This window comes from Ochlerotatus camptorhynchus, unplaced genomic scaffold (genome assembly GCF_037179485.1).
Source record: "Ochlerotatus camptorhynchus isolate MF236.1 unplaced genomic scaffold, CSIRO-AGI_Acam_v1.1 ptg000209l, whole genome shotgun sequence".
NCBI lineage: Eukaryota > Metazoa > Arthropoda > Insecta > Diptera > Culicidae > Ochlerotatus > Ochlerotatus camptorhynchus.
The window spans coordinates 1872944-1889471 of NW_027040699.1; the positions used below are offsets into that span (position 1 = coordinate 1872944).

At 43.7% G+C, this 16528-nt stretch overlaps 2 protein-coding genes across 2 annotated transcripts; one reads left to right on the top strand and one right to left on the bottom strand.

Annotated features, from left to right (window-relative positions):
* The first annotated feature begins 628 nt into the window (after positions 1 to 628).
* Positions 629 to 2549, top strand: LOC135703081 (alkylated DNA repair protein alkB homolog 8). The gene is made up of 2 exons (XM_065224191.1): positions 629 to 768; positions 824 to 2549. Exons 1-2 carry the CDS (start codon positions 661 to 663, stop codon positions 2531 to 2533), a joined length of 1818 nt encoding a protein of 605 aa, XP_065080263.1. The 5' UTR covers positions 629 to 660; the 3' UTR covers positions 2534 to 2549.
* Positions 2550 to 2620: 71 nt separating this feature from the next.
* On the bottom strand, positions 2621 to 5198 carry LOC135703116 (Bardet-Biedl syndrome 7 protein homolog). Its single transcript, XM_065224217.1, has 4 exons — positions 4689 to 5198; positions 3601 to 4455; positions 3064 to 3550; positions 2621 to 3003 (listed from the first exon to the last, which is right to left on the bottom strand). Exons 1-4 carry the CDS (start codon positions 5196 to 5198, stop codon positions 2621 to 2623), a joined length of 2235 nt encoding a protein of 744 aa, XP_065080289.1.
* Between the last annotated feature and the right edge of the window lie 11330 nt (positions 5199 to 16528).

Here is a 16528-nt window from a genome sequence, read left to right on the forward strand (position 1 = left end):
GTTCCTGCACTTTTGGCGATTATTAGTGAACTAAACTCAAATTGGAGTTGTTCTCATTCGCCGTGTAAGTACTTTACTTTTTACTACAATCCATTCGCTGAAAGTATAATTCTTTTTCATTACTGGGCAGGATTTGATAGTACCTTTTCAATTGTTGGTCTAAAATACATTGAATTGGTTCCACTTGTTGATAGATCGAAATTTTATCCGGCAGACTATGAATATAGCGACTATATTCACCAGGGGCTGCACACATAAAAGATAGATGGAAATTCAATTATCAAATCAACCCCGCTAATCCGGACACATATTTTGTTGGATTAGCGAGGGGATACTGTAGCTAGGGCTTAGTTTTCCTCATTCTCACATCTCACTGTTCTTTTGAGCATCATCATCGCTCTCGCGTTTTTCTCAATTTCTCTCTGGAACGCTCTCTTTCTCTCTCTCTCTTTCTCTCTCTCTCTCTTTCTCTCGATTCACGTGCAATTGCTCAATGGCTGCATTCTGGTTTTGTTTATGTTTGTAATTGACCGCATTTTTCTGAGAGGCATTTTTTGTAAAAAAAATTGTTGCGAAATTTCCGAGTTAACCACCTTCTTTGCGAAACATTATTATTGTAAGAATTATAATAGGAATATTTTTAATTTATCAAGCGGCGGGATGGTGCTTTCGAAGAATGCCGAAAAGAAGATTCACAAGAAAATCAAACGGTGCCAGGTGCTGATAGCTCGCGAAACGGAACTGGAATTCAGCGATTTGCCAACAGAGGTTTGTTTTGCAAAATATGTAAAGACAGTATTACAAAATCTCTTACTTTCATCAGTACATTGTGATTTGCAACGCCGGTCTTTCCACCGGTCTCCAGCAGGAAGTGCTTCTCGAGGAAGTTCTCCGTTATGGATCGACGTCAGTAGAAGATATAGCTTTCCCAACCGGCAAGTCCTACTGCTATCTTCGCTTCGAATCCGCTCAAGCATCCCAAGCGGTGTATGACTCCATGAATGGAATCGCTACCCTAGGACAGGATGGATGCGTCCTACTAATGTCGTACTGTCGTGGACTTCCAGCGGGTGGTAGTGATTCTAAAGAACATGCCCTGCCGGCAGGTCTGATACTGATTGCAGACTTTCTCAACGAAGCTCAGGAAACGAAGTTATTGGAAGCGATTGATTGGGAGCAGGAAGAAGAAGTCAATAGTAGCTTGAAACATCGTCGGGTAAAACACTTTGGCTATGAGTTTCTCTATGGAACGAACAACGTAGATAGGAGTAAGCCTTTACAAAGGAAGATTCCTTCCGTATGCGAACAAATGTGGGTGAAATTGAAGGAACTTTATCCAGACCTTGGATGGCACGTCCCGGAGCAGTTGACGGTTAATCGATACGAACCAGGACAAGGCATTCCACCGCACGTTGATACGCATAGTGCTTTTGAGGATCCAATCATTTCGCTTTCCCTCGGAAGTGATATAGTAATGGATTTTCGGGACACCACAGGACAACACTTGAATGTGGATTTGCCCCGAAGATCTCTGCTCGTAATGTCCGGCGAAAGTCGATACGGATGGACTCATGGCATAACGCCGAGAAAGATGGATACGGTAAGGTTGAATGATAGCCTAACAATTAGGAAACGTGAACAAAGGGTATCGTTTACGTTCAGAAAGCTGAATGACGGCCCTTGCCGTTGCCGGTTTAGTTCTCTGTGTGATACGTATCAACAAGAAGCGAAGGATAGAGCTGATCGTATCAAAGAGAACGCTGCCCAATTGGAGCTGGAGAATGTTCATAAGGTTTACAACGAAATCGCAAAGCATTTTAGCGAAACGAGGCACTCACCGTGGCCACGAATTGCAGGGTTCTTGGAATCGCTTAGTCCCGGGTCCGTCCTGCTGGACGTTGGATGCGGTAATGGTAAATACCTGGGGTTGAATCCTCAGATCATCAGCTTGGGTTGCGATCGAAGCGACGGATTATTGAAAGTTTGCACCGAACGTGGCTTCAATGTGGTACAATGCGACTGCCTAGCGTTACCTTTTAAAACGGCATGTGCGGATGCTTGCATCTGCATAGCCGTTATCCATCACCTGGCATCGCTGGAACGTCGTAGGCAAGCGATTGGGGAAATGTGTCGAGTACTTCGCCCAGGAGGACAGGCACTGATTTACGTTTGGGCCAAAAATCAAGAAGCCAATGCGAAAAAATCAAGCTATCTACGGCAGAACAAGCACAACAATAAACCACCGCGGGAGGGTGAGCCGGAGAAGGTGGTTCCGATTGAACATGGCGACGGGGAATCGGTGTTGCCAATTCACACCAACAGGACGCAGTTCCAGCATCAGGATTTGCTTGTTCCTTGGAAGTTGCGTGACGTAGAACGGCAGCAGCAGGAAGCGAAGGTAACTTTTCTAAGGTATTACCATGTGTTCGAGGAAAAGGAATTATCCGAATTGTGTTTGGAGGTGGGAGGGATTAGCGTAGAGGATAGTTACTACGACCAGGGGAATTGGTGTGTTATTTTTAGAAAACAATGAATATTTAGACCATTAAGGTGATCGATCGACTTGACTTCATCCGAAATGTGCCCCCGCAATGTAGATTTATTTAAAATAGCAGTTCATTTATTCATCATCAATTGCTTTCACTACACTGTAGAAATTGACCAACTCATCATAGTTATAATTCTCCAGCAGCTCTATCAACTGCGGCAGTTTCGTTTTCACATTGACCCCTTTGAACTTGAACTTATCGATGTACAGATCGGTCAGAATCCCGTAGATGCGGTTCAGTATCGTGGGCTGCTTCTTAAATTCGGTTTCGATCTGTCGCTGATTTTTCAACAAATCCCGATATTCTTCAGACAGGGTTTCGAACTCTTCATCGTTTCGAATGTCCAAATCGATCAGTGCCTGAAGTATCTGGTAGTCCTTCGTCAGCTTGTTGTAGTGAACGATCTTCGGTTCGATCAACTTGATTAATCCGGGAATGGTTTGCTCGTTGATATCTGAAAATGGGAGCTACGCAGTTATCAATCAAATCGAATTCGTTGAAAGCTGTTACTTACTGGTTGAAATCTCCAGCTTGATCCGTTTCTTGGTGGCTTCCTTCGTAATAAAGTCCTTCAGAATCGAAATGGTAGAAATGTTGTCGCTTCTGAAGTTCGCTTCCGCCTTCCCGTATTCGCAAATCAGTACCGTTCCAATGAAGACGTGACGGAAAACGAGCCGGTTCCTTTCGTTTCCATAAATCTTTTCCGGTATTTCCGGGATACTGTTCATCAACCAGTTGTGCATTTCAGCCTGACTGAAGGCGCCCTTTAGAGTGAGCACATTCATAGGTCTAGATGCCATCTCGTCTGGGAGGTTCTGAACGATCATATGCAGCGATAGGGGCTGGATCGAGTAGCGCTTGACTTGACAGCACTTGGGCTGCAGATTCGGTGTTATGTACACTTGAAGAGTGCCATTTTGTCCCTCGACAGTGCGGAATTTCAAATCAACTCGGTTGGTGTTGGACTGGCAGCGATAGCTAGCCAGTAGACTGTTCCCGCTCTGGAAAGTTTAAAACTGTTGAATCTGAAAGTCTTAGGGGAAAATCTTACCATCTTATCACACTCGCTGAAGCTGACTACGGCGGAATTCTTCTCCACATCGATTAGGTTGATCGGAGCATCACACTGTAGCAGCACATGTTCGATAGGGGTGGGAATTTCTATGGTCAACGAATACGTGGCGTCCTCTTGGCACAGTATCATGGAATCGTTAACTGGCAGCATTGGGATGGCGGACAGCCCGGTAGAGAGAGCTTGCGTAGATAACTGATACCGTTCGCGCTCCCTGGCGATCGCCTGTTCCAGCTCATAGATCTCTGCACGCAGTTTATGCAGCTTGGAGGACGCATCCGGAGCCATGCTTACGGATCCTCGTTTGTTCGCATCGCTCAAACTTTTGCTAATGCATTGCGTAGTCAAACCGAATACCCTACCTGAATAAGTGCAAACCACAATCTCCGCGTAGCTGTTCGCTCCAATGCAACCTACTTGTACGCTGGAGACGCTCTCGTTGAAGTTCTCCCGGTAGATTTGGGTACACTCCATTTCGAACTGATACTCGTCTGAGTTCATAGTGAACACTTGCAGCGTACCATCTCGGCGTCCAACGATTAATTCGTCCTTACCATCTCCGGACAGGTCGTACGTCGCGATACAGGTAACTGCACTGAGATTCTCCGGGTCCTCGACCAAAGTCTCGCGCTTGACTTCGCTTACCATCAGATTGATATGGAACAGGATTACCTTGCCATCAGCGAAGCCACACAGGATTCTATCGCCGAGGCCCTTGGGAACGTGCAGCACCGTCGGGACACTGTCCAGCTCCAACGTTTGACGAACACGCGAATGCTCCAGGATTCTCAGCACCCGTCCCGAGCAAGCCAGAACGGTGATCAGCCGGCTTGTCTATAAGACGAGAACCAGCATCAGAGACACCAGACACGTGGTTCCGTAACATTTTCTCGAGTGCTATTTGCCCGGGAAAGACTTCTTTTCGAAAATACTTCCATTCTTTGGGAGATCTTCAAATTTAAACTTTCAACATGAGAGAAGCTTGAAGTAGGTGTGTGTCTTCCGGACCAACGAAATTCGGGAAAACATTACAGAATCAAAACCTATTAAAACCCCCACATACTCACATTATTCGGACACAGTGCAGCGACGTCCACGATCGCATCACCGCACAGGTACGACCCAACCTCCTTGCAGTCCTTGTAATGGTTGTACACGTGATTGCCGCAAACCAGCAAATCACTTCCGCTCACAAACATCGACCGGATGTTCTCCGTCAGGTTGGTCTCGAACGCTAGAAACATCTTACCTTTCTTGTTGAAGCCGCGAACCTTGTTCTCTGCGGCCGTGAAGATCTTATCCGGCACCGATCCCATCTGGCCGCCCAGCTTAACCGAGGCGATCTTGTCGTGGGGCAGCGTCTTGAAATGAATCTGCAGCTCATCCTTCTTCATTGAGAACACCTGCAGCACTCCGTCCTGATCACCGACGACAACCTTCTGTTGCTGCTTGCTAGACGATGCATTCCGGCTGGACGAGTCTCCTCCAGCTGCCGACGATGATGGTAGTAACTGCAGACAATGTGACGCCGTTAGGCCTACGGTGGTGTAGTCGACATGGGTCAATTCCAGCTCCATTCTGCTTGTTTAGGAAATTTTCACGGAGGCACTTCCTGATGCAATCGGTTGTTTGTTTGTTGGTGGCCCAGGTGAATCCTAGGGCAACCGTGCAACTTGTGGATTGCATGAGTGCGCGCATGGGCAACACTGTAAGGAAAGGTTGCTGCATGTTGGTCTCAACACGTGGTTACTGGCTAGTTGTGCAGTGTGTTGATTTATTTGCACGCGATTTACAAGCTTTTCGTATACCAAAGACATTTGGATCTAGATGTATGATAAGTACACATGCATTTAAAATAATGCATAAATCCTGTGATGAGCAAATCAATGCAATGGCGTTTTTGGCAGGGTTATCAGTGTAAATCGGGAAAAAGTCTGAAATTCGAAATCACCGGAAGAAGCCCGTGAATTTCGGTGACAAACTGGGAAAAAAAATATACTTCGTCCTGCCTTAAAAAAAAAGATTCTGAAACTAGAAAAAATGCAAGGCCCTTGGACTGGGCTAGATTTTCCGGATACAATAACTTCGTAGAACTATTGAGAGAATTTTGATGTAAATTCCAAAGGAGATTAAAGAAAATTTTAGGTAATGTTTGATAAAAATTCAAATGAATAACTCTTTAGGGCCACCCACATTAGATCAGTTTGCGTTGCGTTGACGTAAATTTGACAGTTAGATAATAGATATAGCTGTCATTTTGCCGCAACGCGATTCGATCCGGAGAGAATTTTGAATAGAACTCCAAGTCAATTGTGTGAGTTCAGAATAGAATTTTCGGTGGTTCTCGGAAAATTCTATGAAGATTTTAAAGGGAATTGTAAGTATTTCTAATGAATATTTTAAATATTTTCTAAGAAGAGTTGTTAGGAATTCTAACAAAAGAAATTTTAATAACAAGTTAATTCTAAAGAAAGTTCCAAGTGAATGCTCTGAGAAAATCACATGAGTATCGATTTTTTAGGGTATAACTCAAAAGAAATTCTGAGAAGAATTTTATGGAAATTCCGAAGATAGATCCAACGGTTTTTAGAGAAGAATTTATTGAGAATTCTAATATGAATTCCAGGCGAATGTTCAGAAGATTCTAAAGAAGAACTCTAAGTTAATTCTGAGCAGATTTACAAAACAACTATCACGTGAATTGCATGGAAATTTTAAGAGCATTCAAGCGAATTTTAAATAGATTTATTTAAGAATGCTGCATTGAATTCTTGGCTGAATCATTAACAATTCGAAGGGGTTTATAATAAATTCTATTTTTTTTTTTCATTCAGCCAAGAATTTCTGGACTGTAAAAAAGACATGTAGTCATTTTGAAGGGGCCAGAGAGAATCTCAATTTTTATTTTAGAGGAATTCTGAACCGGCTTCTTTGAAGGGATATGATTCTAAACGGAATTCTTTTTAAAGTTTTGAGCGAATACAGGCACATTTTGAAGCTTTCAAACTCAGACACAAATTCAAGATCCAGGAGCAGCGAATCCAAACACATAAAGCAACCAACGATACAGACAAAACGCTTGCTACGATTACCATGACAAACTCTCTCTGCAACACAGCTCGGTCGGAGTGGTAGAAGGATAATGGCGAATCAAAGCAAAGTCAAAACTAGTCATGCTACACCTAGTTTTTAGATCCGCAATTACAAAAATGATGATGTATTAAAAAAAAAATCATGCATTACCGTCATTACCATTTGCACTCACTCGCCATCTGTGAGTCAATCGTCACTTTGATTCTTCAATATTGCTTTGTTGCAATATACATGGTTGAGGACATAGCTTGATCGGAATCGAGAAAAGACATAGGCCCCAATTATGTAAGTCGAGTCGAGCGTCACTCGACTCGACAGACACTCGACAGGACTATTTTGGTATTATGCAGCAGTCGACTCGACGCGACGCTGTCGAGTCGACGCGATGCTGTCGAGTAGCTCGACTGAATCAGTCACTCGTCAGGTAGTGACTCATCTCTCACTCACATTCTGTCGAGTTGAGTTTGTTGTTATTTTCCCGCGTTAGCTTGCTTGGTGTGAGACATTGTAGTGTTTTTTCTACAAATTTTCTTAAAGAAGTAAGAGTTTTAAGATGCCAAGATGCATGTCGTTACCGACACATTGTTGATAGCTTCCAGTCGCCAGAAATCTTAGCGATGCACATACTTTCAAGACTGGTGAAATAGCCGTATTCCTATACGTCAACTTGAAACTGTTTTTGGTTAAATCTACCAGATACAAAATCGCTTCCTTATTCAACCTGTAAAATTTCACGCAACTGAAAGGAAAAAAAGGTTGTTCAATTGAAATGTAGCACTTCCACACCAAAACGAAAAAAATCTGATTTACAGTAAAACGTTGCGCGTTCGTTATCACTCAATGCGGCATTTTTCATTGAGATCTTTTTACCCTTCTTCCAAAGAAGGTCAACCCTTTCCTTCCCATGGTAGCACAGGTGATCCACAACTTTTTTGACTTCCTCATGTTTGTCAGCGTGCCATTAAATAGGCAATACTTATCGTATGGCCATTATATTCGACCATACATGGTTTTTGGAATCCAACTGGTCAACTATAGAAAAACAATTAAAATACTATTGATTTTAACCAAAAACTTTTTTTTTATGGATTTGATATTTTAAGGTTATATACAACATTTTTTGTTCCAGCACTTTTCTTAGGAACGCATATTTGTATGTCAAAACTATCAAAAACCGTGTGGGAAGGAAAGGGTTAAGGTACACCGGGGCAAGTGAGAATAAGTAGTTATTAAGGATTGTTACTGCAGATTCCCGCCTGACCTAGTTCAGGGCTATACCTTCACATTCCCTGAGCTTGGCCAAGCGAGAAATTGCGGTAACAATCCTTAATAACTACCTATTCTCACTTGCCCAGGTGTACCTTAACCTTCCTTGAAAGAAGGGTAAAAAGATCTCAATGAAAAATGCAGCATTGGGTGGTAAAGAACATATGCGCAAACATTCATGCAAAAATGATCAAATCTGCTACACTAGTATTTACTTACTCATTGTCTGATAACGACATTGGATTTTAAGTATCGCGACGCATTATAGAAATATTAACCAGCTCCTCTTGGTTATCCTCGTCTTCGAAAAAATCAACACTTGTCCACATCGTTCTCTGGTAGTCAAAGCAGATTGCGACTAACTGGAAGACTACTGAGACTTATTTTAATCGTGGTTTCAATACAGGATAAAGAATCACGACTAGGACCAAAGATCCGAAAACTTACGATAACAGTTGAACCACAAGCTAAATTCCATTAAAATACTTGAAATCCACCATGAAACCTCAACTTCGTTAATAACCAAAATTACACGAACTTCAATATTGTTACAAAAAATCTTCAACGGAACAACAAAAACAAACTTGAATATTATTAATCATTGAAAATATTGATCGTTATCTGTCAAAAATGACATGACGCTAGCGTTTTATGGCCAATTCAATCTGATTCAGTCGACTTCCATAATGCCTATTTTTGCTACACTCGACAGCCACTCGACGGCGCCGAGTGTCGAGTTACTCGACGAGAGTGTCGAGCTACTCGACGAGAGTGTCGAGTTACTCGACACTCGACGCTCGACTCGACTTACATAATTGGGGCCATAACAAAAAAATCCCATTAACACACGTGTATCATCTTCGGCTTTGCTTCGTGAAGCAGCTTGGCAGCAATTTGGTCGTTTCCTTCTGCCAACCCGAGCGAGCTGTGTTGCAGAAATTGTTTGTCACGAAAAAGAAAGAAGAAGATTATATCATTATTGCTTTCCATTGCTGATATAGCATTATCATTCGGCTCGTTGATCGCTTGTCATTTTGTCATTTGGAGATATTTTTGATTCCTTGTCCAGGAGAAATCCTGCTGTCTTAGTAATGACCCATTTAACATTCGACTCAATCGCTTTACAATGGCATTTGGTTTTTATTATTGATCGCATAATCGGGAAAATTACCAAAATTCCAGGAAATTGTTGATTGGGATTTGTTGGTCACCATGGTTTTTAGATATTTGTTCCGTCTACACCGAAATAGAACCGACCACCACCAACGAACAGCAAATAGTCGAAGTGACTTAATGTTCTCCGAAGATCTGCTGCAGAACGACATAACCGTAACCAAACTTGAAGTCATGATTATGCTGCTCCATATTTACATTAAGCATAACCTGTCCAATGCTGCACTGGAAAATTGTGGGCTTGCCGTCAATGCCGCCATCATTCTACAAGTTCTCACAGTTTGTCGATGGTAAAAAGTTCAATCGACATTTTGACTGTACAAGCTGTGGATTCTACTTAGGAACCAGTTCCAGTGACGTTTGCCGTATCTGCCAAAGCGATGGAAAATCTACATTCGTGATGTTTGACTTCATATCAAACTTACGAGACATTTTGCAGAGAAACTGGACCTCTATTATCAATGATATTATGGATGGAAAAATAATCCAGAGCCTTTCCAGAATGACTAATAGGGTAGAGAACTACTTCGGCCTAATCGCCCATAATGGGCCTATCGAGCAGAAAACATGATCCATGATTTAAGAGTTAACAAGTCAATTATGCGTTTGGTACGATACTTTAGTTCAAATGCTGCCAAACGAAGTCAATGAGAACGCGTGATATGAAGGTTTGCACCCATTATTCCCAAAAACAAAAGAAGCGCTCCGACCGAATCAATTGCAGAGTCACTTGGTGGGAATAATTTACACTCGTTCGGCAATCTGTTTGTAGGTGATGATGGCTATTTTGATTCTTTGGTGCTCGCGCGAGTTAAATGAATTTTCCCATGCACGTGTGGTCTAAAAAGTGGCATTTTCATTACTACGAGAACCATAAATCAAGAGATCTACGTCCAGGAGTGCCTGGAAAAGCGGCTGCTACCGTTCCTAAAGCAACATAATAGACCTGTGCTGTTCTGGCCGGACTTGGCGAGCTGCCACTATGAGAAAAAGTCAATCTAGTGGTACGATGCGAACAACGTGGTTGTGGTACCCAAAAGACCACAACCCTCCCAACAGCCCAGAACTCCTCCCTATCGAACGGTATTGGGCCTTGGTCAAACGGAATCTCAAAAAAACTAATAAATTCATGGAAAACGAGCAGCAGTTTAAATCTAACTGGCGTTCGGCGGCGAATAAGGTCGAAGAGACCACTGTGCAAAAGTTAATGGAAGGGGTTAAACGGAAGGCACAGCAGTTCGGATTTGGCAAACCAAAAAAATAAACGAACATTTTTTCCTTTAAATATATATAGTTATATAGTTTTATTAAAATAAAAATAAAAAGATTTTTGTTATATGAATTTTGACTGAAAGAAACGATTTTTTTGTCGACCAATTTTTGCGCGTTCCAGTCTTTATATTGTATTTCCTAGTATTGCTTAATCCATCATTAGGACTAAACCCAGTCTGTTGACGTAGAACCAAATTAACAAACAGCCGGGTCACGTCTCAATGGATCCACTGGCTTCGGTGTCTTCAATGAAAACTCTAGCGCCCTCGAACCTTGCTGAGCTGACAACAATCAACTTCGCATTGGGGATGATTTCCAACATGCCCGCAGACCATTACTTCATCTTCTCGGATAGTTACAGTTCGATTTAGGCTATTCGGTCGATGAAAACAGGTAGGCACTCATCTTATTTCCTTTCAAAGGTAAGGGAGCAGATGAGTGCGCTGGTCGAAAGATCATAATATGATTACCTTTGTATGAGTCCCCTCACATTGCTCAGTCCCAGGCAAAGGTGGCTGCGCTGGAAGGCGAATGACAGGCAAATTTTACACAATGAATTTTACCATTTAGTGCGTCAGAGCACCCTTTCGAGTTGACAAACCGATTCTCCCACTGGAAATCTTGGACGGTGGTTACATTCAATTATTCCTAATGTTTTGAGAGTGTGGTTTAAATGATTGGGCTTAAGACGTGACTTCATTCGCGTGATGAGTAGACTTATGTCCAACCACTACTCGCTAGATGCTCATCTCAATAGAATAAACCTCGTGGACAGCAACATCTGTCGGTGTGGAAACGGTTACAACGACATCGATCACGCAGTTTGGCAATGTACGGATAATGACGCCGCCAGAGAGCGACTTTTGAGTACCCTCGAGGCCCAAGGAAGACAATCTTATATGCCTATCAGAGACGTGTTGGGTACCCGCGATCTCTGCTATATGCAGTCGATTTATGTGTTTCTGCAAATGTCTATAGTATAAGAATTTAATTCGTTTAACTTTTGTCTCTCTTAATTAGTTTTTGTTGGTCTTGTCCCTCGCCTCAATGAGTCTGATCGTCGCCCACTGGTCACCATAGCCGGTTGACATACCTTACCAATCAGACTAAGGCCTTGTTGTCCTCTGCTGTCTGAAAAAGTCGTCTCCACTCTACTCGCCATGGCCACACTTCGCCAACCTCGTAGTCTGCGAAGGGTCCGCAAGTCGCCTTCTACTTGGTCGATCCACCTTGCCCGCTGCACGCCTTTTCTTCTTGTTCCTGTTGGGTCGCTTTCTAGAACCATTTTCACTGGGTCGTCGTGCGGCATTCTTACGACGTGCCCAGCCCACCGTAGTCGCCCAATTTTTGCAATGTGGACGATGGATGGTTCTCCCAGCAGCTGGTGCAATTCGTGGTTCATTCGCCTCCTCCACGTTCCGTCATCCATCTGCACTCCACCGTAGATGGTACGCAACACCTTCCGTTCGAAAACACCAAGGGCGCGTTGGTCCTCCACGAGCATCCAGGTCTCGTGGCCGTAGAGCACCACCGGTCTAATCAGCGTCTTGTAGACAGTCAACTTCGTGCGGCGGCGAATTTTATTCGACCGGAGAGTCCTCCGGAGTCCAAAGTAGGCACGACTCCCTGCCATAATGCGTCTTTGAATTTCTCTGCTGGTATCATTTTCGGCGGTCACCAGTGAGCCAAAATACACGAACTCATCGACTACCTCGATTTCGTCACCGTCAATCTGAACTCGGAGTGGAAGGCTAACATTGTCTTCCCTAGAACCTCTTCCTTTTATGTATTTTGTCTTTGATGCGTTGATGACAAGTCCAATCCGCCTAGCTTCAGCCTTCAGTCTGATGTACGTTTCCGCCATTATCTCAAAGGTCCGTGCCATAATGTAAATGTCATTGGCGAAGCCAAGGAGCCGATGGACTTCCTGAATATCGTGCCACTCGTGTCTATCCCAGCTCTTCTGATCACACCTTCTAACGCGATGTTGAACAGCAGACACGAAAGTCCATCACCTTGCCGTAGCCCCCTTCGAGATTCAAAGGGACTCGAGAGTGTCCCCGATACTCGAACAACGCACATCACTCGATCCATCGTCGCCTTGACCAATCGCGTCAGTTTGTCCGGAAATCCGTACTCGTGCATAATCTGCCATAGCTGATCTCGATCTTTTGTGTCGTATGCGGATTTGAAATCGATGAACAAATGATGTGTGGGCACGTTGTATTCGCGGCATTTCTGCAGAACCTGCCGAATCGCGAAAATTTGGTCCGTGGTAGCGCGGGCACCCATGAATCCCGCCTGATATTGCCCCACGAACTCTCTTGCATATGGTGACAGGCGGCGGCATAGAATTTGGGAGAGTACCTTGTAGGCGGCGCTCAGCAGTGTGATCGCGCGGTAGTTGCAGCAATCCAACTTGTCGCCCTTTTTGTAGATTGGTCATACGACACCTTCCATCCACTCCTCCGGTAATATCTCCTCCTCCCAAATCTTGGCAATTACCCAGTGCAGCGCTCTAGCCAGTGCTTCACCACCGTATTTTAATAGCTCACTTGGTAGTTGATCTACACCAGTTGCTTTGTTGTTCTTCAGCCGACCGATCTCCTCCTCAACTTTTTGAAGATCAGGGGCCGGTAGCCTGTCGTCTTCTGCGCGTGCTTCAAAGTCTGTTGCCATGCCACCTTCGTTTTCTGCTGCTTCACCGTTGAGGTGCTCGTCATAGTACCGCTTCCACCTTTCAATCACCACACACTCGTTCGTGAGAAGGTTACCGTCCAAGTACTTGCACATATCGGCTTGCGGCACGTAGGCTTTGCGCGAACTATTTAGCTTCTCATAGAACTTCCGTGGTACAGATTTTCCATCGCCTCGCGATCTCGGTTTTCCTGCTGACGCTTCTTCCTTCGGAAAACCGAGTTTTGTCTGTTCCGCGCTTGTCTGTATCGCTCCACATTCAATCTCGTGCGGTGTTGCAGCATTCTCGCCCGTGCTGTATTCTTCTCCTCTACTAACAGTTTCATTCGCCGTCAAACCAGTCATTTCTTCGGTCCGGGATTGCAGTACCTAGTGCCGCTGCAGCAGTACTACCTATGGCGGAACGGATTTCCCTCCAGTCATCTTCAAGAGAAGCTGCGCCAAGCTGCACTTGCGTGGGTAGTGCAACTTCCAGCTGCTGCGCGTAGTCCTGGGCAACTCCGGCGTCCCGTAGTTGCTCAATGTTGGGTCGCGGCGTTCGACTTCGACGGATGTTATGAACCGTCGAGAGTTTTGAGCGCATGCATACTGCAACTAGGTAGTGGACCGAATCTATGTTCGCACTGCGGTACGTGCGGACGTTGATAATGTCGGAGAAGAATTTCCCGTCGATTAGAACGTGATCGATTTGGTTTTCTGTGTGTTGGTCAGGTGATCTCCAGGTGGCTTTGTGGATATCCTTGCGGGGGAAAAAGGTACTTCGAACTACCATTCCTCGAGAGGCTGCAAAGTTCACGTATCGTTGGCCGTTGTCGTTCGATACGGCATGCAGGCTGTTTGGCCCGATTGCCGGTCTATTCATGTCGCCCATGACGATTTTGACGTCCCGTTGCGAACAGCCGTCGTACACCTGCTCCAGCTGCGCTTAGAACGCTTCTTTCTCATTGTCGGGTCTCCCTTCGTGTGGGCAGTGCACGTTGATGATACTGTAGTTGAAGAAACGGCCCTTAATCCTCAACTTGCACATCCTCGCGTTGATCGGCTGCCAACCAATCACGCGTTGGCGCATCTTACCCAGCACTACAAAGCCGGTTCCCAGCTCGTTGGTGGTGCCACAGCTCTGGTAGAATGTAGCCGCTCGATGCCCGCTTCAACGACTTCGAAGTTGCGTGGTTGAAGTTCGTCATAGATTAACCTATCGCAGCCCGGGAAGCCGAGTGATTTGCAGTTCCATGTTCCGAGTTTCCAATCGTAGTCCTTATTTCGTCGCGTAGGTCTGTGCCGATTGTTCCGATTCGTATTTCTTTCTTCAGTATTTGCAACTTTGTTTTTTTCCAGGGCGGCTTGTTGGGCCTGCCCCAACCCCCTGTCTCGCCGGGGGACCATCGTGCACAGCTCTGTTTAGAGTCCCACGCTGACGGTGATCAGCCGCTCCTAACATGGAGAACAGACGCCGTTTTGAGCCGCACCTCCATGGTGAACAGACGCTCGGGTTTGGTGAATTTCCTCTATCACCGTACTATGGGGGGGAGGTGGGGGGTTAATAATATACCCCATCCCCCTCACTCATATCAATAGTTTCAGTTTGAAATAACTTCGGAGTTTCATATTTTATCGATTTGGTATGTTCAGGATGAATTATTCAAAAACATTTGCTCAATCTCATAAGCGTTGTTAGACAGCGGGGTGGGGGGAGGAGGGAATGGCATACTGGATGCAGTTTTTAAAACGAAAATTGTTGTAGTGTAAATATTTAATATCCACTTGTCGGTTCATTTGTTAGTGAGGAGATGTTGTTTGAATTATTAGCAGCTGGGAAATTTTAAATTTCTATACAAAGATTTCATTTGAAATATTAAACTGCCATCCGGGCTACCCGCATATAGAAAACACAGAAGTAGCCGTACGTCAAGAACCAATAACAAGAGAAAACGAAAACTGTCTTCACCAGTTTCGTCTCAGACACAGGTAAAGTCGGATTTCGCTTGTTGGGCTAACTTTAAGTAGGCTAAGTTTCAGTTGGGCTCCCAAGCTAAACGTCACTTCTAACAGTGTTGATTCCTTTTCGTAATTTCGACCGGCTTCATGCAAAATCCTGCAAACGAGTGGAGTAATGATACAGATTATTTCAATGCGATACAACGATTTGCTTCCTTGATGGTTGTCAACGATATGGCTGAATGAGGGGTGAAGCTCATTTCTGACTTATCAACCCGAGACCTAGTTCAACAGCAATATTTGCTTATAGAACAGCATCGAAAAGAGTAGCCTGAGAAATCGTAGAATATATTAAAATGAAATATAATCATTACAATCCAATGACATTTGTGTGAATATATCTGACATTTTATATTGCACCAAAAGAGTAGGGAAGAGAATGGTAGTACTCGTTTTACAACTGCTCTTATGAGATTCAGGAAATGTTTTTTAATAACCCATCCGAACAACTCGAGAGTTATTGCAGTTTGAATCCTTACCTCCATTTATATGGGTGAGGGGGCGGGGTATAGTTAGCCTCCCTCCACTTATCTCTTAATATGCCTATGAAATTGAAAAACTGTTTTTGAATAATGCATCTGAACATACCAAATCGATAAAATAATTAACTTCGAATTTGGAGTCTGACTTTTATTGGTACACCGGCAGTGTTGGCAGAAAAAGGGATTTTTGGCATTTAATTCAAAACATTGATCTTTGAACAGCTATAACTTTTTTTAGGGGCATTCTAGCACAATACATTTTTGAGCAAAGTTGTTAGGCACTTCCTGGGCTATACTTTAACGTATTTATATATTGTGCAAAATTGTGGTCCCTAGTAATAAAGATGCAAAAAAGTAGGTTTTCCCATACAAATTAAAAATGCAATGTGGAAAGCCGGGTTACAACCCATCGTCCCCAAATGTTGCACAGTTGTTTGGGACCCCAAATGGAACCAAAAAAACATTATTCTGAAAAAATGATCATGATGACCCATCCTACTAGATACCAATAATTCGATAAACCTTATTTTTTCTTAACTTCCATATTCTTCGAATGAGCGCCTGAAATGTTTTGTTTATTGAAGCTCAAAAAGACTCATCCAAAAACAAAATAACTGTGATAAATGTGCCCGTTTACGTCGAATCTTCGTAGTGGCTTCGGTTACTCGTTTCATAAGGAATAAGTGTGCCAAAAATACCAACAATATTTGACGGGAATGGGCCCTTTTAGCGCACTTTTAAACACATTTATTTTGTCCAGCTTGGTGGGAGATTCACAATATTCAAACTGCCTTAATCTAGTATATGAGAATCTCATTTAGGCCCTTTCTTCCCTACAGTACGTAAAGGCTTGAGTAGTTATGCGTATACGGTATCTCTAATATAGAAGAGATCTATATCAGCATATAGATTCTGTTCTGTTTCAC

Excerpts from the sequence above, each read along its gene's own strand:
- LOC135703116 (XM_065224217.1), bottom strand. The coding sequence starts at position 5,198 with ATGGAGCTGGAATTGACCCATGTCGACTACACCACCGTAGGCCTAACG. Across the intron at positions 4,456-4,688 it reads CTGCACTGTGTCCGAATAAT|ACAAGCCGGCTGATCACCGT; the intron begins GTGAGTATGTGG and ends CTCGTCTTATAG. Across the intron at positions 3,004-3,063 it reads CAAGCTGGAGATTTCAACCA|ATATCAACGAGCAAACCATT; the intron begins GTAAGTAACAGC and ends TCCCATTTTCAG.
- LOC135703081 (XM_065224191.1), top strand. The coding sequence starts at position 661 with ATGGTGCTTTCGAAGAATGCCGAAAAGAAGATTCACAAGAAAATCAAA. Across the intron at positions 769-823 it reads TCAGCGATTTGCCAACAGAG|TACATTGTGATTTGCAACGC; the intron begins GTTTGTTTTGCA and ends TACTTTCATCAG.